Here is a 24,242-nt window from a genome sequence, read left to right on the forward strand (position 1 = left end):
CAGGAAATGATGATTATGTACTGATACATTTATCTTATAGAATCTGTGGCCATAGTAGGCAATGGCCTGATAGCTTCTGATCTGATCACTCCATTGGTTATGTTATTAAGGTGTGTGGGTGGGTAGATAAATGGATGGGTGGGTGGATGGATGGAACACAGGCAGGGAGGCTGGTGGACAAAACCTTTTTATGATAAAATCACAATCTAACACGTTGCTCTTTTCTTCCTAGTCGGGCCTTACCCCAATCCATGTTGCTGCCTTCATGGGGCATGTAAATATCGTATCACAACTAATGCATCATGGAGCCTCACCAAACACCACCAATGTGGTAAGTACCCTTTTAAGAAAGTAGGTCCAATTATGAGTAAGAAATAATTTAAGACACTGATGAAGATTACTCTTATTTACTTATTTTTTATTATAATTAAATTAATTACTATTTACTGTGACTGCTTAAAAGGATAAAATTTTACAATAACGGTGGTTTCCTTTACTTCAAAGGCAAGATCCATTTAATCACTAGCTGGTCACAAATTGTTAGGACTTAGGGTTGTGTGCATTGACCTCACAGATATGTTACTTTTGGGTATTATGCTCTTAAAATATCACCTTTGTGGAGGGGAAGTTTTTTCTTTTTTTCTTTCTTTCTTTCTTTTTTTTTTTTTACAATAGAAGCATTTAAGAAATATTTCACATTGAGGCTCAAAATTATCATTACTGTAACTTCAAGTAAATTCAAAGTAATTTTTCTCTTTAATATTCTTAACCATGTTCATAGCAAATCCCTATTCATAGATTATTGGATGGTATTATTTTCCCACTCTAATCATTGCTCTACAGAACCATGAGACTCATTTCAGAGTAAGTATTGAAGAAGCGACTTATCACCCTAGATCTACACATGGCATTTGACATTATTTTATAGGACTTTAAGTTTGACATCGTAGTAATATTAGCATAACAGATCACAAGCAGAAAAACAAGCAGGTAGGCCTGGGACTCAGGACCACCAAAGCAGTAAAAATCAAATGAACCATATCCTGGCACAGAAAGAGCAAGCCATAAGGTCCTGCACATTCACCCTGTGAGTGGGCCTCAGTAAGGCTCTCTTCTTCTGGGAGCCCCAATCAACACAACCACAAGAGAGGAACAGGCCAGCTTCTCAACTGACACATAACCTTTTCTGTTACTAATGCCAGAGAGAGAATATCTCCCTTCATAAAGAGAACCCTGGATAATATGGTAAACTATACCCCAATGCCTTTCCAGTAAACATAGTTAACAAGTTACATGTGAAATGTGTCTTTGTATATCCTTCCATGGAGGCAGATATCCTGTAAAGCAAGGTTTTATTCATTAAAGGAATTTTTAGGTGGGTATCACTGGTGTGAGAGAATATATTTGATTTCTATGACTTTTTGTTTCCATCTCCCCATGTTTTCTATGTTGTTTCCATTTTTTATTAAATCAATGAATGGAAATCTGAATTAAATTCTCTGGTGAAAATGAAGGCATGGTCAGGGTGGAGGAGTCCAGTGACAAAGGAAATGGCTCCATGGGAGATTGTCCAAAGACCAGGATACTAGTCTGCTGAAGTAAAGCAGAGAGTGCAAACCAGCATCCACCAGCCAAGTCTGGACCTCAGGGGTATCTACGTTGCCCTTGCAGATTTGGGTTTTTATATTTTGTTCTCGTTGCAATTTGTATTGTGTGGTCCAGGTATAAGAAGTATACACAAATATCCAAACTGCCACTGCTTTTGAAAACTACAAAGGTGTGCCAAGACATGGCTGGCATCCTGCCCAGCTACCGAAGCAGTCTTCAGTGTCAGGTGGCTGTGGCCTCCCTTGAGCAAGGTGTGGGGCTCTCTCGTGGAGCACTCCCCAGCTGCCCTTCTCCACTCATTTCCTCTCCTGCTTGGCTCTCGGGGGATTCACCTTTCAAGCCCTGGGAACCCTGCCACATGGAGCAACACTTCTGATGTTGCCAGAGACTGGACTCCCCAGTGTTAAACCAGTTCTTCCATCATGAATCTGGTGGATGTGAGCTTCTTGTGTTTTGAATTTCCTATCTTTACTCATTTTCAACAAGGAAATGCTTAGGACTATTTTTTACTTAAAAAAAAAAAAGCCCTCCATCACAAGCTTTATGCAAATAAAACATGCCATCCTTCTTTAGAACTGCCGTTAATTACCTTTGGCTCCTGTTCCCCAGAGAGGAGAAACAGCACTGCACATGGCAGCTCGATCTGGCCAAGCCGAAGTCGTGAGGTACCTGGTACAAGACGGAGCTCAGGTAGAAGCGAAAGCCAAGGTATGTGCAACACATGAAAGCATGTGCTGTTGAGGGAAAAACCCTTGGTTTTATTAGAACCTTTAAACACATGCATGCTCTCTTCCAGGGATACTTTTATAAAGTAATGACAAAAGTCTCTATCCATGTGATATTGTAAAAAAAAAAAAAAAAAATACCTACACATTTGTCCATTCAATTATTTTACAAAATTAAATGGAACAAGAACTTAGTTCCAGGAAGAACTCTGTGTCCTTGGCATGTTGCTAGCCCCCTAACAGAATTGGAACCAAACCTAGCCTTGGTCCAGAGTTCTTCACACTCCATACAGAAGGTCTTAGACACAAAGCTTCTAGAAATAGCATAATTCAGATGCATGATTCAACTCTTTTGGTTGACTTACGTGTCATTTGTCACAGCCATAAAAGGAAAAAGGAACTCTCCTTTTTCTTCACAAGTTGTGAAGCCATAAACCCTGAGAGTTGAACTGGAATGGTTTCAGGGATTTGCCTTCACTTAGAGTTGGAGTGCTTCATCCTCTGCCTGTTATTTAGCTTCTGGAAGAAACCCACTTATCTGTCACTATTGAGACGGGTAGTTGGTGGTCTGCTTATCAAAATGGCAATTCAGGATAGGAATCGTAAATAAATATGTAAATGCCTTAACCATGTAATCTAACCTTCACATATAAATATACATTTATTTGCCATCTATTTACATGGACTGCAATTTCTAGCTTCAGGTAGAGAGAAAACAAGACATGTCTGAAGCAGTTTGCATGCAAATCATTTCTGGACTTTTATAATATTCCCCCAACATATTTAGCTGTCTCACCCAGATCTAATTTGAGCACAATTGTTTTATTTTTTTTATCAACTTTTATCAAAGCTCTCCAAAGCTTTCAACTTAGTATTCTTAGGGAAAAATTAAGCCTTCCCTTTAATACTCATATTTTACCTGCTAACATATTGTGTGATTGTATAATTAAAGTAATGAGTGTGAATATAGCACAAAGTAGTAATGTAACTAGTACAAACATACTAATGTGGAAACAAACACAACTAGATCATAGTGAGCATAAAATCTGCGGATGAGCAGAAAGGTTGTACCATTCTGAGCAGCAGACACACACTTGGAGTGTCCACTGTACTGTGGGGCCAGTTGGTGGATTTTACAGAGAATTTTGGAGACCGAGGTCAGCAAACTTTCTCTGAATAGAGCCTGAGAGTAAATATTTTTAGGCTTTGCCAGACACACCATCTCTGTCACAGCTGCTCAGCTCTGATGTTCTGGAGCAAAAGCAGCCATAGACAATACTACATACGCAAGTGGGCACGTCTGTGTTCCAATAAATCTTTATTTACAAACTCCAGCAGCAACAGGATTTGGCCCCTGGATTGCAGTTTTCTCATTTCTGATCTAAAGATCTTGGTTCAATCTACTTAATCAGTAGAGTAGAATGGATTAGAAAGGCTGTACTTAACCATGGATTACAGGAAACCTCACATTTTCTGAGTGTTGTTAGTTATACATCAAGCATTGTATCAGAGGAATGGTTTCACCCATAAGCTGAAATGGAGGACAGAATTTATGGTCCTTATTTCATCAAGGAAGCAGTAAGTATCATGATTAAGAACCTGACTTCCTCAGCCAGACTACCTGGGTTTGAATCTTGGTCCACCATTTACTAACTGTGTAATATTGGGCAAATTTAACATATCTATGGGCACATTTCTTTTTCTAGTTTCTTCATACAAAAACTGAGAATACTGATAGTTGCAAATGATAAGATTGGTGAGCTGATTAATGAATTAATGTAGATGGAGTACTTAGCACAAAGCCTAGGACATGTAGGTGCTCAGCAAATGGTTAGTGGTGGTGGTGACAGTAGTAGAATTAGAGATCTTTCTGTGGCAATTATATATTTCTGGTATTCTTCTTCCTGGGGCTCCTCCAATTCCTCTTATAGTTCCTACATAGATCCTCTTACTTTGGCCTTGACCCTCATCCTACTTAGCTTTTCAAAGCTGACTTCTGTACTCCAGCCTCTTCTCTGTACCTTCTCTATATAAAGTACTTACCTGAATTTCTTCACACTCAAGTGTGGGATTTCCCTTTGGATGGCCACCAAAGGGCATCTTTGGGAAAACTAGGAAAAGATGCTTCTCCCCCCTTGGGGATAAGACCCTCAGGATACAAGATTTAGTGCCTCATGGATGGGGGTGAATTGTGATAAGGTGCCCTTCTGCAGATGCAGCCCATGCCAGGATGTACAGCTTTACAAGCAGAGGGTAGGCTAGCTTTCAGTCCTCTTGTCTGGGAGCCTTCATGCAAGTCTATACCTGGTAGAGGTATAATACCTTTTCCAGTTATTCGAGTTTTACTAGGATGTATCCCCTTTCTCCCAATAAAGGAACCAGTAGAAATTAAATTTTTGGTAAAGTATGGCAGGTGGTAGTGAGGAAAATTTATGGACAGAGCTGCCTTCCATACTTTTCATACTAATAGGTAACTCAAAGGTATTTACAGTGCTCTGATCCACCATCTCCATATTTCTGAACATTAAAGATAAATGAGATGGCTTGACTCCAAGAGTTGAATGTAGCCTCTGATACCAGGCCAATTTTGCTGAATATTTCACACTGTCACCATTATTTTCTCATCTAGTCAGCCTTGTATTTCTACCTTGCCATTTAGGATGACCAAACCCCACTCCACATTTCTGCCCGACTGGGGAAGGCAGATATAGTACAACAGCTGTTGCAGCAAGGAGCATCTCCAAATGCAGCCACGACTTCTGGGTACACCCCACTCCACCTTTCGGCCCGAGAGGGACATGAGGATGTAGCTGCATTCCTTTTGGATCATGGCGCATCTCTATCTATAACAACAAAGGTATGGAAGTGATTCTTGGAATTCTTCTGTGTTTCCCTAAATTCCATCCTCCTTATAACTCCCAGCACAGCAATAGGTACAAAGCTATATAACACCATCGATACTTGAGATCCCAGGGTAGTCATGAACATGGTCAACAAAGCCTTGGTGGGGGTGGGGAACAGTATAACTTGGGGTATGTGTGTTTGTCTCGAGTTTCTCAGTCCATTATCTTCTAATGAAGCATCATTGACATCTAGAGTCAGATGTTTCTTGCACATTATATGATAGATTTAAATGGTGGTTTAAAAACATAGCCATAGATCTCTCTTGCTGAGTCCAAGTATACAAATTACTTTCAAATCAGGAGGTGAATTTTTCTTGGGTTATTTTTGTTTGTTGTTATTCCTATGTTTCTGTTGTCTTGTATAATTTTTAATATCTCAACTCTGATGCCTTAGAGCCATGACCAACCACTCAGTTGCTCTGTAGGTGCAGATTGCAAAATTTAGAGCTCACCTTTTGGTGTTACTATGTACACCTAGCAAATGTGATAGAAAGGTGAATTGTCCTATAACATGTCTTAGAAAGTAGAAATGGGTGTTTCACTCTCTTATTTGGGTGTAGAGAAGTGTGATCAATGCACAAGGCAATTACAATAGTTGGAAATACTTGGGAAACTATCTGAATAAATGATCATGACTGCCTCAACTCCCACCCACTGCCCTGAGATTCTCTAGGCTCTTCAGTAGAGTTGAGATGCACAGTCTCTCATTTAATATGTGAAACAGAGTAATAGCTGATGAGGTTTTGAGTGTCCTAGCCCTTCCACCATACCAGCTGCCCATTGGCTCTAATTGGCTTTAGTCTCATGAGGCCAAAAGTACTGATGACGCTTCCACTGCTGACTCATGCTTAGGACCCTCCATAATAGTATATAGTGCATGCCCGGACCCTTGTGGGAGTAGGTAGCAAGCGAGAGCAGCTACTCAACTCTGAATGCCCAACTCTTGCATATTTATTGGGCTAGGATCATGTTTATTCAGTTCACCTGTGGTAGCTAAGATGAGAGACTCTTTGACTTCCACCCCTGAGGATGGGAACATGCATAAAGATATGTATATACACGCAAAAATTAGAGAAGAGGGTGAGAAAGGCTCCAGTCTGGTGATACAAGATTATGGAGGGTCCAGACTTTTCTGGATTTTCCCAAGTTCTCCAAATCCAAATTGGGCCTGAGACCTAGTAGCCTATTCTTCCTAAAATGTGAAATCCCAAAATAGCTCTAGGATAAACCCCAGATTCAGCTCTCCACCTTCATCCTGGCCTGAGTAGCCCCAGAATTTGTGGCATGTTGTGGCTCAGTCAACAGAGAGAGAGTAAATATTCTGCTCCTCCTTGTTGATAAGGAGACTCGAGCTGTTCTCTTCCAGTGTTTGTCCTTAAATGCAGGCTTAACTGTTCTTCATCATTAGAATAATTCATCAGTTTCAGGAAAGTGATGCCTTTGTATCATTTGTTGTTCATTATTCTTATGTTTCTTTATTCAGAAAGGATTTACTCCCCTTCACGTGGCAGCAAAATACGGGAAGCTAGAAGTAGCTAATCTCCTGCTACAGAAAAGTGCCTCTCCAGATGCTGCTGGGAAGGTATGGAGCTGACCACCCTATAGGAGGCCACTTCCACGGTAACAAAACAAGCACTTGCTACTTCACCAGCAGCCATCTAAATTATCACTAGTCCAGAATTAAGTCTCATAGGATGAAGATCACTTGGGAGATAGGAGGTGAATGCTGGGGTCCAAGCATTGTGGAAACTGGAATATAGATTATACTCTGTGTTGAACCCAAACTAATCCCATTTCCTAAATCTAGGCCTCTGGTGTTAAGACACTTTTGACTCTGGTTGTTGTTTCTGCACGTGTTTTCAGAGCGGGCTAACTCCACTGCATGTAGCTGCACATTACGATAATCAGAAAGTGGCCCTCCTGCTTTTGGACCAAGGAGCCTCACCTCACGCGGCCGCAAAGGTACCTGGGATTGGCCAGCCTGGGGAGGCTGACAGGCAGTGTCCACCGATCTCTGTGTGCACCCACTTGGCTGCTCACGTTGCACCTTACACCACCAGTCACAGAAATCTAAGCTCCTCGGGAATCTGTGCCCTCAGCTATTCGGTCAAGTGGTGTAGTAGATGCTCAATAAATCCTCACTTGCCAGTTGATTCTCCTTAAAAATCCAGGACTTCCTGGGGCCCATGGAGGAAAAGAAGTTGATGTCCTATTCAGCCCGATTAAAAACATAAGCACAGCCTGAGGTAGTAAGGAAGTCGGATTTGTCACAGTTATAAAACATGTGTTATATTTTCCTGGCCATAAAACATTGCCTTCAAGTCGTTTATTTCTGCTCAATAAAATAGGTTGGGAGGTTTTATTTATATGATTTTATTATTCCTAAGGGGAATCTTTATTCCTCTTGTTGGGGCATTTTTGAACAGTAGACAACCCACATTTATTTCTGAGAAAAGAGATACGTAGAGTATACAGCTTCCTAATTATCCTGGTATTCTGATTTGTGAGGCAGTCCATAAAGACGAGCTTACTTTTAGTACACTTGCTGTTGTTGGGCAGGTGGCTATGATCTAAGAAAACTGGAATGATACAAACTACAACTTAATGCTGTCCAGTGCTTTTACTGAATACTGTTGTTGTTGAAGGAACTTTTAGCACTTTTGAGCTTTCTACATCTTTGGGGGTACTCTCTCCCATTTGGAAGCAGCTATAGCACTTAACATTAGTGTTTACATTAAATCTGTTGTAATCAAATCTGAGCAGGCAGTTCTAGATTATTTGGAGACCTTAAGAGAGAAAGTTTTTAGGAATCTTCTTTTAGAGAGTAGGTTATCTTTGACAAGTATTTCTCCTCAGAGCCTCTTTTCCTATATGTCTTAATTATCTCCTGCCTCATCCTCTCCAGAATTATACCAGTGAAATCTGTAATTCAGAATCATACCCCTAAATTTGCTTTTCATTTAAATGTGGCTCTCTCCTCATAGTTTCTGGTCCTGGTGAACATTTTTTTCTATTATAAAGCCATATGTGACTTTTGGTAAAGCTTTATATTTAAACAACAACAACAACAAAAATTTGAATAGCGGCATTATTCCCAAGAGCCAAAAGGTGGAAGCAACCCAAGTGTCCTCTGAAGAATGAATGGATAAATAAAATGTGGTGTATACATACAATGGCATATTATTCAGCCTGCAGAAGGAAGGAAATTCTGGCACATGCTATCACATGAATGAGCATTGAAGACACCATGCCGAGGAACTAAACCAATTACACAAAAGGACAAATATTGTATTTCAGTCATATAGAGACAGAAAGTAGAATGCTGGTTGCCAGGGGCCCAAGGGTAGGAGGATTGGGATTTCATGTTTAATGGATAGGGTTTCAGTTTGAAGCTGGTTGGTGGTAAGGCTGGAGAACAATGTGAAATGTACTTAATGCCATTGACCATGCACTTAAAAATGGTGACAGTGGTAAGTTTTATCTAATGTATATTTTACCACAATTTAAAAAATGGAAAAAAATTACAGTGAAATTTAATGATTGTCTATTTCATTTCAGTGTATTTTAATATCCTTCTGAGCCTGGGCCACTAACAGTAAACCCAGGTTCTTGGTAGGCAACCACTAAATAACAAGCAAACTCTTCATTCCTTACATGAGAGTAATAACTTTGAGACAACTAGTGCCAAGCGGTTTAGGATTGAAAGAGTCATAAAGTAGTAAGTGAAGCAAAATGAGTGCAGTCCACCCTTCCATCCATCCATTCTGTCTTTCAGTCCACGAATAACTGAAATAGGCCAGTAGTTGATGTATTCCTGCTTTATATTTGTCAAACAAGACCTCATGTTTCCATGTCTGCAAGACATCTTTAACAAAGAGTAGAGAAGCAGCCCTTTAGTCTCAGGCGTAGCTTTTACAGCCAATCGGACACAGGCTTTTCTAACGAAATCTTAATTCTTGCTGCTGTTAATTCTTGCTGCCGCAGCATCCTTGCTTAGTAGGAGCCTCAGTCATGCCATCTGTGCCACATGTCCAATCATCCCCACTTTCTGGGGCAGTGAACCTTATCAGGAGCTTCTTCTAGACTTTGATCCTAAGCAAAGCCATTTCATCAATTAGAGATTGGCTTCATCTACTAGAAAACACCTAGCTACAGTTTAAGCTGATGAGGCTCCATTTTTCTCATGTTATAAACAGTCTGGAGGTGGACAGTTGCTGGTGTTAGGTCAGTGTTTCCAGAGTGTTAAGGGAAGTTCTATGTGTATTTTTTTTTAACCTTCCTTTGAGAGATTGCTGTTGCTCAGACTGCCAGGCCCTCTTTTTAAGCAACCAGCAGGAAAGAAAGTCAGACAATAGGGCATTTCCAGAAGCTCCACCTACCCATTTCTCCTTACATCTCAACGGCCACTCCTTCCTGCAAAGGAAGCTAGGAAGTGTAGTTTTCAGTGGGGCCCAATGCCAAGGCTCTTTTATTAAGGAAGGAGGGAGAATGGATATAGCATAGGCAAATAGCCTCCTGGGTCCCAGGGAAGCTTTGGCATTTCTGAAAAATGAGTGACAGAGCCTCAGTAAGGCACGATTTGAGCATGTGACTATGATGGCAGTGGCTTCAGTGAACTCTTCCTCTATTCTTGTGCTCCGTTCTTAGGGTATGTGATGCTTTCTTGCCTTTTCTTCTCTTTTGTAGAATTGTGAACATATCTTCTTACTCATACATGTCTTAGAAACACGGTGTGACTTTGTAATGGGGGAGGAGGAGGGAAGGTGCTGAAAAAGTAGATGGGCTTCTGTAATCCATTTTAGCCAGATCTATTTCCTGAGGCAGGGCCCAGCACTAAAAGGAGGATTGGCATGAATTCAGGCATAACCTGGGCACTCATAGAAGGGATAATGAGCCTTAACTTGTTAGTTATCAGATATCTCTTCCACAAAATATGCAATGTATCTATTGATACTGAGATTGTGAAATTTCTTAGAAAAATATAAAGAATGATATAAATATATTACTTTGAGTCATTTAAAATTGCATTTCCTTTTGTTTTCCTCTTGAAATGCAAAAGCACACATGGCTTCTACATCAAGAGGAAAAAAGTATTTAAGATGATTCTGTAGTTGAATCTCTCACTGTTTTGTTTCTCTTCTGATAAATGAGAGTAACCAGTAAGAATCATTTTTACTTTCCAGAAATTAAAAAGCACTTAGGGAATTTAGAAAATTTCTTATAGGTCTCAAGTTGAACTATTTGTTTGCTATTTGAAATATGTTTTAAGTGTTTCTGAGATGAGCTTCCCATTCTAAAATAATACCATGAATTGTTTTTCCCTTGCTTTATATTTTCCTTCATAGCTTAGGTAAGGAGCTCAGAATAAAACCCTCAGTAATAATGAGTAACTTGTCTGAAATCAGCATGCTTTACAGAGATACCAGAGCTTCTCCTGATTAGTGTTCTTTAGGGCCTAGGATTTTTGGGTAGAATTAAAAGTGATCAAGAGGATTGTCACCTCGGAGAGGACATTGACCTGCCTTCGGTAGTTGAAAGGTGACTAATGTGAAGGTTATGTCTATAGCAAAAGCAAAAAGAAATAAGATGCATGGTAAGAAGCTAAACTCAGACTATCATTCTGTTACCACTCTGATTAGCCAGTGTTAGACATATTGACTAATCAGATGTCCTATTTTAGCACTGTTTTGTGAATTTTGTCTTTTATGCAGGGTGGGGATGGGAGCAAAACAGACCTCCTCCTCCTGTCACTTGCTGTAGAGTTGGGCTCAGTCCAAAGCTCTACATTTGGCCCTGAAGGCAGTCTCTTTAGGGTGTGTCTTTGCAGAGGGACAAATGCTTCCCAGGTCAGCTGGGGTTTCCAGATGGCAATAGGTCAAAACTAAAAATAGAGATGTAAAATCTACCCTGGTCCATCCCATTAGGCAGAGGGTGGTTTCAGAAGAGTCTGGAAGCAGCATTTCCACTTGTGTGGGGTGATATCCAACAGCTTAAATCCTCTACAATTGATTATAGGAAGAGTGTCTGTCAGGTGAGACACACTGTCCTACTAGGACATGCCGATGACTTAAAATATGAGGGTTGATTGCAGTAGGCTGGCCTAGCAGTGGTGCAACAGTCCCCACTGTTCTCTGTGTTGATTCTGACCCATCTGTACTGCTTGGAAATATTGTGTCTGGTAGTTGTCTAGATTTGGATCATTTTCCCAAATATAAATCCATGAATTCTATTTTTTTCTGTACGTCTTCTTTTCCATCAAAAATCATTCCAATTTTTCATTGGCATATTTTATATAGTCAGATTCATGCCCAAGTCAAAGTATAGTCTTGTGTTTCTTTTAAATGACTGTAAGACAGGACAAGGTCCCCTACCTAGCACAAGAGACCTTTCTTTCTCAGGGCAAAGGACTCTGAAGGATCCTGAGGCACAGCTAAATTAACAACTCACCAGAGAAATTTGGGTCACCTCTACCTTGAGCGCCAAGGGTCAACCAAGATGACAATCCCAGAATGTTCTGAAAGTTCTAGTAAGCCTGACTCAAATTCCAAAGATTCTCCAGTCACCATGAGGCACTAGTAGAGATACAAGGACTGATAGGACACAATACCTGCTCTCAACTAATTTGTATTTTAGTAGAAGAAAATCAGTGTGGAAAGGAAAGAGCACCACTAAATATCCCCAGGACTTTGATTAATCAGTCAGGTCTGGGTAGGTATAGGAGAAGGAGGAGGTGAAATATTTCATGAGAATATGACCCTTGAACTGAAACTTCAGCTGGAAGATGCTGACCCCAAGGACATGGTGGGGAAAAACATTCTTGATAGAGGGAGGCAAAACAGAAACATGAGCTGTATCTTATTTGGGAAACCAGTTCGGCTGAAGCATAACATAGATACTAGGGTTTTATAAAAGAGGCAAAGGGGCTGTGAGAGGAGGACACCTGGGTGGTCCAGTCAGTTAAGCATCCAACTCTCGATCTCAGCTCAGGCTTTGATCTCAGGGTTGTGAGTTCAAGCCCTGTACGGGGAGCCTACTTAAAAAGAAATAATGACAATAGAACAAAAGGGCTATGAGAATAGACTATAGCATCTTGACTACCACGAACATTAAATTTTTCAACTTGTTAGCAACAAAGAACCATTAAAGGTACCTTAAAGGTAGAATAATAGCTCTGGACATACCCATATTGTTTGTGTTTCCTACTTGGGCTTCCTCTCATTACCAATTTAAATAAAGCAAGTAGTTATTGAGCACCTACTAACATAACTACCTGTAGGAAAGAACTCCATATTCCTTTCAAAACCAGCAGTACTCCAATTCTCATGCGTTAAACTGTCCATAGTCTGTTTCCCCAGCTTCGGAATGTGGGAACCATGAGAGCAATGCAGTAATGACATAGCCTGATTTATCAGTTTGCTTATGTGATTTGGAATTTTTAAACCGTCGAAGAAAATCACTAGAAAGGGATGCATACTATTTGAAAGTGCGCTGCACACATTTTTATCTCGTTCCTGGGCATGTGACCAAGTGATTCGTGTTGACAGAATGGTTATACTCCGCTGCACATTGCTGCCAAAAAGAACCAGATGGACATAGCGACGACTCTGCTGGAATATGGTGCTGATGCAAATGCGGTTACCCGGCAAGGAATTGCTTCCGTCCATCTCGCAGCTCAGGAAGGACACGTGGACATGGTGTCACTGCTCCTTGGCAGAAACGCTAATGTGAACCTGAGCAATAAGGTAACCTTTCTTTTTCTCTACAAAATGTACGGCAAAAGCTTCCCTCTCACAAAGGTTGCTTAAAAAGCATGAAAAATCCAGGTCAAATCGAATTTGTAAAATATAACATTGCATAAAGATGTTTGCCAAAATGTTGTTTATCATAGCAAAAACTTTGAGAAAACATGTTTAAACAGTAAGAGAATGGTAAATCAATCATTGTAAAGTCTTACAACTGAATGACATCTAGCTGGAGAAATGAAGTCCACAAAGTTTTTCAAAATAATACGAAATTGTGTTAATTCAAAGAGCAACCCTGTTACCTCACCTGAACCTACCAAATAGTAAGTTGTAAATTGTAGCCCATTGATTTAGTCCGCAAACATTTTGGGGGCACATCCTCCTTGTCCATCCCTGTTTTAAGTTCGAGGTTACAGATACTGGAAATAGTACTGCCTTCAGAGACTTCATTTTATTAACATAAATCTAAAGTAACTATTTTATTCAAATAGGTTGGAAAGGTTGTTAGTCTTTGTATGTAAATTGGCAGTTTCAAGGAACTCTGAGGCCTCTGTTCCCCAAATTTTTCAAACTCCTCTGCCTTCATACTTGGCATCCTCACTCTTTTTAAAGAATTTTGTGAAGCAAGGTAAAAATCCAGCCCACAACTGGCCTGAGACATCTTAATGAAGTTACTACCTCTCATTGCATATGGGTTTGCTGAACTGTTTGCCGAACTGTTTATTAATACCTAAGTTTGAGATTGACTCAAAACACAGATGTTTCTAAGTCTTCCCTTCAGATAATACAAAAGCCTGCAAGAGTGCCCCCAAATTCCTGATAATCTACACTCCCTGGATTCTTCTTTACCAGTTGGTGATAACACAGCCATAGCTCAGCTATAGGAGTAGAATTTCAAGATAGCAATAGTTTTATGACGACAAATAACAAGTAATGTATTTTTTTTCATGTATGTGGCCTATGTTTTGGAATAACCAAGGCTTTGGATCTCCTGGGTATGAATCCTAAGCCTGACTCTTACTTGATGTATAACTTTATTGGACAAGTTATGTGACCTCACTGAGCTTCAATTTTGTCCGCTAGTAAACAAAGACAAAATATTTACTTCACAGAGATGTCATCAAGATGAACTAAGATAACATTCAATACTTTCTTCTTAGGTAGAAAAGGAATAGTTGTCTTAATTTTGAACTTCTCACAATTTAGGGAAAAAGTTATTCTGCCCGAATCTAAATTCCCAAGATTGTAATTTAATAAATCGTGTGGATGGAAATCATATGTAAGAGAACAGGGAAACTTTCTTTTCAGTTTTAGTATTTTGAAAATCCTTTGTGATAACTGCAGATTTTTCATATTTTCATATTTTCCTCATGTAACAGTTTGATTTTCTCATATCTTTCTTTTTAAACATTCCTTTTAGGAATGCATGTCTCTGCATTCATAGGAATCACAGAGCAATTTTGAATAGCCATTATAATCAGGATTCTTTTTTTTTTTTTTTTTTTTGAGCTTTTGAGTTTGGAGGGTTCAAAGACTATAATATAGAGACCAGGCTTATGATAATTTGCTATAAAATTCAACTTATCTTAATGAGGTAGAAGACTTGGTCTTCTCAAATTGATGTACATTCTGGCATTCACTGAGTCTATTTTAAGAGCCCAGAATACTACAGCTCACTATTCTCTCAGACACAATAGGGGCCTTAACAATGGTTAATAGGTGAATGTTTTCGGTAGATTCAATACCAAAGTACAATGTGACCTTTTTTTTTTTTTTTCTTTAAAATCCTCTGGTCAAGAGACGCCTGGGTGGCTCAGTGGTTGAGGTGTCTGTCTGCCTTTGGCTCAGAGTGTCATCTCGTGTCCAGAGGTGGAGTCCCACTTCGGGCTCCCTGCGGAGAGCCTACGTCTCGCTCTGCCTGTGTCTCTACCTCTCGCTGTGTGTCTCTCATGAATAAATATTTCTTTTAAAAAATCAAAAATAAAAAAATAAAATCCTCCATTCAACTAGTTGCTATGTATATCCAGCCTTACATTCACCTTAAAGTCATAGAAATTTTTAGACTGAGAATACTTCAGAATTCCTCAGTATTTGCTTTGGTAGACTGGACATGGGCAAGGGAATTCTAAGGACATGTGACACAGTAAACCAAGGGCACCTGGACGTTGTCAGCCACCTTCCTGAAAAAACTTGACATGAGCAGAGATACTTCCAGGGAAATTTTAAAAAGCAGATCAGCTGGCTTCCCGTTAGCACAGCATGCTTGATTAAGTTGCAAGAATTTCACAACACCTAGAAATGGTCTAATATGAAAGCATTTGTAAATCATTGCTTCCTTTCTCAGTGCCTGTGTTCTGTATAATGCATTAAATAAGCCCTGATGTGGAAACAGAACAGGAGCAGAACTTCATTGTTCATGAGGAGTCCAGACACTTCTCTGCCAGTTTGACTTGGACGGCCCGAGTTTCTAACACCTCCCTGTCCCAACTCCCCACTTAACACTAGATTTTATTTCCTTGCTAAAAATATAAATGTTAAAAAGAAAGATTTAGCTTTTGTGAAAACTGATGGTGAACTAAAACACTTCATTGCTTTTGCTTCTTCCTTTTCTTACTCATCACCAGTAGTTCCTGGTCACTTAAGGAAATGAGACCATAAACCCCCATATGACTATGAAGTGCTAGCATTTGATTTGAGTCACCTTTTGCTTTCAATGTTCCCGCCTTCCCGCACAGATTCTGCAGATCATGAGTAGCTCCATTCCTCTGTACCACTAATAGAATATTAAGCAGGCCTGTTGATGTTCTGAACTGGTGGTGTTCTCTTGTTTCAAGTTAAGGCCGTTTTTAAAATGAGCCATGGTTCAAACGTTATAAAGGATTAACAGATGTCTTCTGAAGTCAAAGGGGGCTGTTTTAACCATCACGCTATTTTTAAAAAAATTTTAATGAAAATTGTGAACATAAACATAAGTTTTTCTTTATCCTATTTTACCTAGAGGTGTTTGCTTTTTCTCCTGATTTAATCATTCAGTAGATGATTAAGTGCTAGGTGCTAGACACTGGTTGTATTAAGAATAAAGATACAGTATTTGCCTCAGCAAGCTCACAGTGGTTTGAGGAAGACAGACCAGAAAACAATTTCAAGGCAGGATCATGATGCTCTTAATAGAGGTGAGCACATGGAAGGTGTGCACATAAATGTAACAGTGAGCACTCTGAGAGACAAGAGGGCCAGTGAAGCTCAGGGGAGCTGCAAGTGACTCCATGTCACCGGTAGAGTTGGTATCCCATGGGGGCAGCGTGAACAGAGACAGAGGAATGCGAGAGGGTAAGGTACCTGCCAGAAGACATTTCCCGAACTTTGCTGAGAACTGCTCAGTAAAAAAATCTTCATAAGTCTTGAAAAGTCTTTAACTTAGGATAGGTGACCATGACATTTTTATAAAATATTAGGACTAAAAAGATTTGTTTCCTCTGAAGTAGAACATGGAGGGGGTAGGGGGACAGGGGACTGAGGAGGGCACTTGTCATGATTAGGACCAGGCGATGTGTGGAAATGCTGAATCACCATCACGTACACCTGAAACTAATAGAGTGCTGTATGTTAACTAACAGGAAGGAAGGTAAAAACTTAGTAAATCAATAAAGTAGAACATGGGACCTTGTTCTCAGATTGTGTTAGCGTTTGGAGGATGCCATTTTGGACCCTAGCTTATTTTTCTTGGATTTCAACCGAATATATCCGCCCTCCTAGCCATGTTTCCTCTTTCCTCAGTTTGAGTAGGCTTCCTCCAAAATCCTGTAAACAGTATTTAAAAGTCAAGAACAAATGACTCTTCCTGAGTCCTATCATCTGTTTGAGGGAATGGCAACCTCTGATTAAATAATGTTCAGCGTCTAGAGGGCTCTGTGCTCTTGCTACTACTGCTTCTGATTCGCTCCTCTCCTCTGACCTATAGGACAGCTGAGGTTCTCATTGCATGGATGCTAGAGGAAGAGACCAAAGACTTCCAGAGCACAGAGATTAACTTCTGTGCTCATATTAAGGGAAAGAGAACAATCTGAAAGCACTAACACCAAGTTACTTTCTCTCAAATATTGTTCATGAAAAGACACTTTAACAGCTACAGAGGATTTTTAAAGCAGAGTACAGTCTTGGTGATTTTTCTTGACCATTGAAACAAGCAGGTAGCCTGCATATTCTGGGGTAGACTCAGCTTCAAATATTCAGTCTCATTAAATACATAATACCATCTAAATGACCTGGAAATTCTCATGAGATTGGATTCCTTTTGAATTTCCCAGCCCATCTTTCTTCCCCAGAAGCAACATGCAGATATATTGATCAGCCTTGGGTATTAATATGTGATGGAGAAAATATTATCATCACATGTTAATTTATCATCATATTTAATTCATAACTACTTTTTCTATTAATTTCTGCTAATGCCAGTGCCAATGGTAACATATTGAAATTCCTTCAAGTTTTACAAAAAAAAAAAAAAAAAAAAAGTCTCTAGGGTTTTTTTTTTTTTTTTTTTTTTTTTTTGGTAAATATTTATTTACTTATTTTTTTGAGTTGACACAGAATGTTACATTAGTTTCACATGTACAACTTAGTGATGTGACAGGTTTATACATTATGCTCTGCTCACCCCAAGTGTAGCTCCCATCTCTGTCCTGTCACATGACTATTATGATATCATTGACTCTATTGCCTGTGCTGGGCCATTTATTCCTGTGACTTGTTCATTCCTCAACTGGAAGCCTGTACCTCCCACTCCCCTTCACCCATCTTGCCTGTCCCTCCGTCCCCCTTCCTTCTAGCAGCCATCCATTGGTTTTCTGTTTTTACAGGCCTGTTACTGCTTTTTGTTTGTTTCTTCATTTAGTTATTTTTTTCTTTGTGGAGATATTTTAAGGCAAATCCCAGACATTATATCATTTTCCTACTACATATTTCAGTGTTCATTTTTTAAAACTAGAGACTTTAAAGAAGTGACATAAAATGATATAATGTCTAGGATTTGCCTTAAAATACTTCCACAAAGAAAAGAATGAACAGGAAGTAGGGCTGGATGAAGCAAATGAGGAAAACCTTCCTAATTGCTGAGTTTGTGATGAGTACACAAGGTTCAGTCCATTCCCTCCACTTCTGAATATGTTTGAAATTTTTAATTAAGCCTACACATAGCAATGTTGTGATGGTGCTAATACGTAAACTTTCCCTATAATTTTAAACAAGAATTCTAGGCTTCCTGTCCTAGAATTCATAACTGTTGCTCAAACATGCCTATGTGTGCTACATTCCCTTCTCTAAGATGACTGTACTTTGAATCTTTTGCAGAGTGGCCTGACCCCGCTCCATTTGGCTGCTCAAGAAGACAGAGTGAATGTGGCCGAAGTCCTCGTAAACCAAGGGGCAAATGTGGATGCCCAGACAAAGGTATACAGAAACAGTGTGCCCATATAAAGTGTCATTTAGTGACTCCTGCATGGAAACAAAAACAATTTGATAGGAGAGGACGAACAAATTTTATATCATTTCTCTTATACATAGTATTTCAAACATATATCTGTGCCAGGGACACCAAAGTCTCCAGTTGTAGTGTCCCAGATGCTTTTATCTTTAGTGGCCTAGGCACTTTATCCCAGCTGCCTACAAGTACCCACCTGTGGTAACGCTATTGATCCCCGTTATGACAGATCTGTCTTGCAGGGGCAGAGTGTAAAATCGTGTTCCTTAGCTTTTGTGACTGACAACACATACAGAAAAATTTATCAGTGATTTGTGACCTTTAACTTTGTTCAGATGTAGTCTATAAAAAAGGATAAAGTAAGTTTTATTCAATTATTTTTCCCTTGTTAAATTCCTTATGGCATGTGTGGTTGCTAGCATCTTTTTCTCTCTCTTGCTCTCGCTCTCTCAGACAAATAGTTCTCTTCAAAAAGAAAAAAAAAATACTGATTAACATCCTATAATGCTGCAATTTCAAACTCAGATAAGAAAAACGGCTGTTTTGTGTCTTCATCAGAGATAGGACTTTGTATGAATCTCATTTCTCGAAACATTTTCTTTCGGCACTTAATTTTGTTACTTCTTCATAGCAAACTTGTTTTATCTACTCTAAAATATAATTCTTGTTTCTTTCTGTGTGTCATACTTTGATGCAAAAATGAATGCTTATTAAATATTGTGAATACAAACATCTCATGTATAATAGAGATTCTGAGGTGCATTGATAACCTACTGAAGTTACTAAAATATATAGAAGTATCACCAGGAAGTAGCCAAGTAAAAAGGTATGCAGACATCAAAATCAGACTGGATTTACCAGATAGGCACAGAAGGAACAGCCCCAAGGAGAATATACGCTTTGGACATTGTCTGGCTCTATGGTTAGCTGCTCCATCCATGCTGTCTGTGTTCTATTAAAAAGGAGCTGCCTGAAAGAGATCTGACCAGGCAAGATCCTATCTGTGTTTTAAACTCTGTGTCAAATTAGTAAAGCAAGTATCATTGTCCCTGGCCAGGGCTGCCCTAGGTGGAACTGAAGAGTAGGCACATTACCACTCAATTCCCTTTCTGGAATTTCTGTGCAGTCTCCATGGCCTCATCGGTAGCCAGCTTACCTAGCAATCCCTTCACTCTATTTCCTTCCCATTATAAAAAATCTCATCATCCTTAGCCTTCAGTGCTTTCCTAGTAGCTAATTATTTAACAGTAAAGGCACTGGTAGCAGCTGAGTGGTTTCTTGTTACTTTCCATTTTGAAAATAAAAGCATTTTTAATTCTGATAAAAGAAGCAGATTAGGGGTACCTGGGTGGATCAGTTGGTTGAGCATCTGACTCTTGATTTCAGCTCAGGTCATGATCTCAGGGTCATGGGATCGAGTCCTAAATCAGGCTCCATGCTGGAGCCTGCTTAAGATTATCTCTCTTCCTCTTTCTCTGCCCCTCGATCATGCTCATGCTCTCTCTCTCAAAAAAAAAAAAAAAGAATCAGACTGAATTTAGCTTGTAGTCTTTATTTTATTAATGGCAAATATATTCATCTTGTGTTGTTTCATTTATACACACAAACAGACTTAAACACTTTTTTTGGTTGCTGCTTCCTTTACAGATTAAAAATTCTAGGAGGCATGGACAGGGTCAAGTTTCTCAATATGTTTTTGCCCCTGTGCATCCAAGGCAGACACCGTAATTCGGTCATGAAGTGTGGCACTGATTGTCCAAGGCAGGTTGAGAGGCAGGGCGTGGTGCTAGGAGCCTTCTTACACAGAAGGGCCCCTGAGCTTAAGGGTCTCCAGCCTCTACCAGGGTTTCTTCCTAACCCAGCCCAACTCAGATCATGGTCAGTAATCAGTTTTGTACTTGGTGTAATATTTATGAAGCATGTCCCCTTTCCTGCCTTTGACAAGTGATGCACTTCAGAAAGCACCTTTGCCTCTTACAAATTCTTTCCCTTTCTTTTTCTTCTCAGCAAAATCATAGCACCCAAAAAAGCTGAGGCTATGATTGTCCCATAGCTGAAAAAAGCAGAAATGCAGAGAGATGGGTTGTAGGACTTGCTTCCTAAACTTGTGAATAAAAAGCTTATTATATTCTATGAATTGCCAAATTCTTACAGGTAAGGATGACAGCCCTAAGCAGCCTGCAGGTGTAAAGTGTAGTACCATTTAATTCATTGGCTTGAATTTAAAAATAGTAATCATGAAAACATTGAGAGCTCTTTTCTCTTATGGGGAAAAGACTAGAATATCCTGGTAACAGCTTTTGCAGCCTTCCTATTGGCTTGCTGACCTTCTACACATCCAACTCTGTATTTGAAGTTCACTGAATCAGTTCAGACTAAATTGTGCTGCTGGCCACACAGTTTAATATTCAGTGTGGTTTAGCTGAAATAAAGTCATTCTTTTTCCTTTTTAAAAGGATAATCTCCTGAAGTATTTTATTTAAACCATCCAAAATACACTGATTCTCAACAGTACTGATTAGCAACTTAATAGTTAAATTATACTTCTTTAAATGTGTATAAAATAATGAAAAAATTTATTTGATATTCATTTCATATTCATTCTTAGAGCTCCTACTAGTTACCACATTCTAAACAGGGTGATATATTCCTTGCCCTCATAGTAGTTATAATCTAGAAAAGAAGATATATGATGGTAAAAATAATAGAATAGTATAATAATACCAAAACGTATTAGCCATCTTCTCTGTGTCAGGTATTAAGTGCTTTACCTTTATTAGTTGGTTTAATCCTTACAACTACCCTAGAAGGTGGGTAAAATTGGTGTCCCTGTATTACAGATGAGGAAACTGAAGAACAGAAAGTAGTCACTTGTACAAGGTCACATAGCTAATTAGTACAAAGCCTGACTTTGACCTCACATATAAATATATAATTTTAGAATCAATGGCATTCACTGAATTATTTTACAAAGGTGAAATGTGTAGAAGGGAGCTATAGCTGGTTCAGTATCATAGAAACAAGAGGGGAAAAATGGTGGGCATGTCCCAATATGCTGCTAGAAATTTAAGATTTCAGAGGGCCTTTATGGACCAGGCTAAGCAAGTTTAGCTTTTTATCCTGTTTGCATTGGAAAGCCTTGGAAGGTTTTAAACGGAAGAATGATAAGATCAGGCATCCAGCTCAGACAGATCCTAGGAGAAAGTGCAGAGACCGAGTTGGTCAAAGGAGTTTGGAGCAGAGGCAGTTGAAGGCTACAGCTAAGGTCCGGATGGAGAAGAAAGAAGGCTTTCACTTAGGAGCAGATGGGAAATCGATGAACAAGAGAGAAACTTGAGAAATACTTAAAGGAGTGTGAACAATAAGATATGAGGAAAAGTGAGAAATTCAGGAAGAATCTCAGGATGTGACCCCTGTGACTGGGTGATCACAAGCACCATTCAATGAGATTAGAGGAAGCTGGCTGAGGGAGAAGACCAAGGGTTCTGTGTGGGGCACTTGACTACTACCCAGTAAGGTATGGTGCTATGGCTCCAGAGATCAGAAACATCAGCCTGAATACTCCGTCAGCACCTATTAGCTCTTCCTTCACAAATACAACCTTTCAGTATTGCCTAGAGGAGAAGACAACTTCTGCTCATCTTGATGGTATAACTATGCAACAGTGGAAAAAGAGGCAGACACTGCCAAGTTAGCTGAACTGTGATTATTTCTTAGCTATTCCAGAAAGAATAGTTTGTCTTTCCAAAATTGATTGCTGCTAATTGGAAAGAATTTCTCAAATCACATCTCTCTGAGCATATTTGTGCAAGGTACCATTTAATATAAGAATTTTATGGCCCTCAATGAATGGAAGAGCCCCAATCTGATTTCTCTAATAGCAAACTAAATCTTCTCATCCATGCACGTGTTTTTTTTTTTAATAAAATACTTTATTTTTTAAAGATTTTATTTATTTATTTGAGAAAAGGAGCATGAGTAGGGAGAAGGGTCAAGGGGAGAGGGAGAAGCAGACTCCTCACTGAGCAGGGAGCATGATGTGGGGCTCGATCCCAGGACCCCAAGATCATGACCTGAGCTAAAGGCAGATGCTTATCCAATTGAGCCACCTAAGTGCCCCTTTAATAAAGTACTTTAATGCTTGTGGAACAGCAAGAAGACCAATGTCCCTGGTACAACAAACAAGGAAGAGATTAGTAGGAATGAGCTCAGAGATTTAGTGCACAGGGTGTATAGTGAAGGTATATCAGACAGATCCTAATAGCCCATTATAATCACTTAGGGTTTTACTAGGAGTGAGATGGAAAGCTGTGAGGATGAATAGAAACTGTGTATTAAAATACTTAGAATGATTCGATTTCTTTAGAAAATCTACTTAGTAGACTTAGCACAACAGTCTTTGGAATCTGTTGCATCATTGCTTAGGCACATTGACCAAAAAAAACCTGAAAAGCTTCTTAATAGTTATATTTTTAAATTATTTTCTGATTGTTTTTAGCTCTCTAAAAATTAAACCTCTACCACTAAAGTTGGGAATAATGTCACTTCAGTTAAGCTAATTGTACTAAGAACTGATTGGCGAAAGCTATTTTCATGCCTCCCACACTGAGTAACATTCTGAGTCCTAATGCAGTATCCTGAGTTCCTCAGCATCAAGAAAGAAGCCTGCAAAGTAGGCAAGTCAGTTCAGGTTACCAAAACAGGATCTCCTTCGTCATGCGTGGAGCAGCTTCAGGCGTTATAAATCAGACTCATATACATGGTCACGATGAACTTTATCGGTGGGAGTCTGGGCCACATGGGCACGCTGACAGTTCAGTTTGTGGAAGGGAATCTGACCAGAGTAAGCTCTTGGGCAGCACCTCCCTGGAGAAACATTTTCGCCTTCCACACTCAGCTGTGGTCTGGGCATTCAAATTCAGATGTACCTATTTGCTAGCATGTCTTAGTTTGGGCTGCTATCACAAGAATACCATGGAGTGGACAAACTGTCATTTCTTACAGTTCCAAAGGTTGGGAAGTCCAAGGTTAAAGTGCCAGTGGATCCCTCGTCTGGTGAGGGATCTTGTGCTGGTTTGCAGATGGCTATCACATAGCTTCTGGTTATATCTTTACACAGTAGAGGGCAGAGAGGAGAGGCAGGCAGACTCCTGTCTCTTCCTATAAGGGCAAGAATCCCATTCATGAGGGTTCCACTTAATGACCTAATCACCTCCCAAAGGCCCCATCTCCAAATGTCATCACACTGAGGGTTGGGGCTCAGCATGTAAATTTGGGGGGACAAACACTCTGTCTATAGTATAAAGTCACCATAAAGATACAATAGTGCAAAATACATGAGATACAGACCCTTGACAACATGGACCCCTCCCCACCAGGCATGCTGAGAATGTTTTTAAAACTCAGTCCTCTCCCTTTTGCCAACCTGGTGCTGCCAGTATCCTCGTAAACAGAATTAATTGCAGATGTTGAAATTGCATGGTAATGTCTGTCACAATGTGGCCATCTGGAAAAGTATCTGGGATATCCTTATTTTAAAAAATAATTATACACACACATATATAATTATATATATGTAAGGTATTTTTCTTGACAGATAGAACCTACAGTTCCTCAGGGGTCAGTGGATATTAATTTGGGAAACAACTTACTGCTTTGTCTAAATCAGTTCTTGTCAAATGATGGGACTCTAGCGAGGAAGCAGAAGACTAACTACAGTGTATATACCTGGATCAAGGTCACATTTCTCAGACCTCCTGAACTCCCACCACTCTCTACTGCTTTA

The 24,242-nt window shown here is 39.6% G+C and overlaps 1 protein-coding gene across 36 annotated transcripts in view; it reads left to right on the plus strand.

The window, feature by feature from the left end:
* ANK3 (ankyrin 3) overlaps positions 1-24,242 on the plus strand; it is a 657,384-nt gene that overhangs the window by 505,898 nt on the left and 127,244 nt on the right. For 34 of the 36 annotated variants that reach the window (XM_041749118.1, XM_041749123.1, XM_041749115.1 and 31 more), the window contains 7 exons: positions 233-331; positions 2,218-2,316; positions 4,993-5,190; positions 6,720-6,818; positions 7,100-7,198; positions 12,781-12,978; positions 18,328-18,426. In XM_041749118.1, the coding sequence (XP_041605052.1) occupies positions 233-331; positions 2,218-2,316; positions 4,993-5,190; positions 6,720-6,818; positions 7,100-7,198; positions 12,781-12,978; positions 18,328-18,426 (891 nt within the window). The remainder of the gene's footprint in view (positions 1-232; positions 332-2,217; positions 2,317-4,992; positions 5,191-6,719; positions 6,819-7,099; positions 7,199-12,780; positions 12,979-18,327; positions 18,427-24,242) is intronic. The other 2 variants (XM_041749132.1, XM_041749139.1) reach the window with 1 other exon arrangement.

The sequence above is a fragment of the Vulpes lagopus genome, chromosome 3 (assembly GCF_018345385.1).
Source record: "Vulpes lagopus strain Blue_001 chromosome 3, ASM1834538v1, whole genome shotgun sequence".
In the NCBI taxonomy this organism is placed as follows: domain Eukaryota; kingdom Metazoa; phylum Chordata; class Mammalia; order Carnivora; family Canidae; genus Vulpes; species Vulpes lagopus.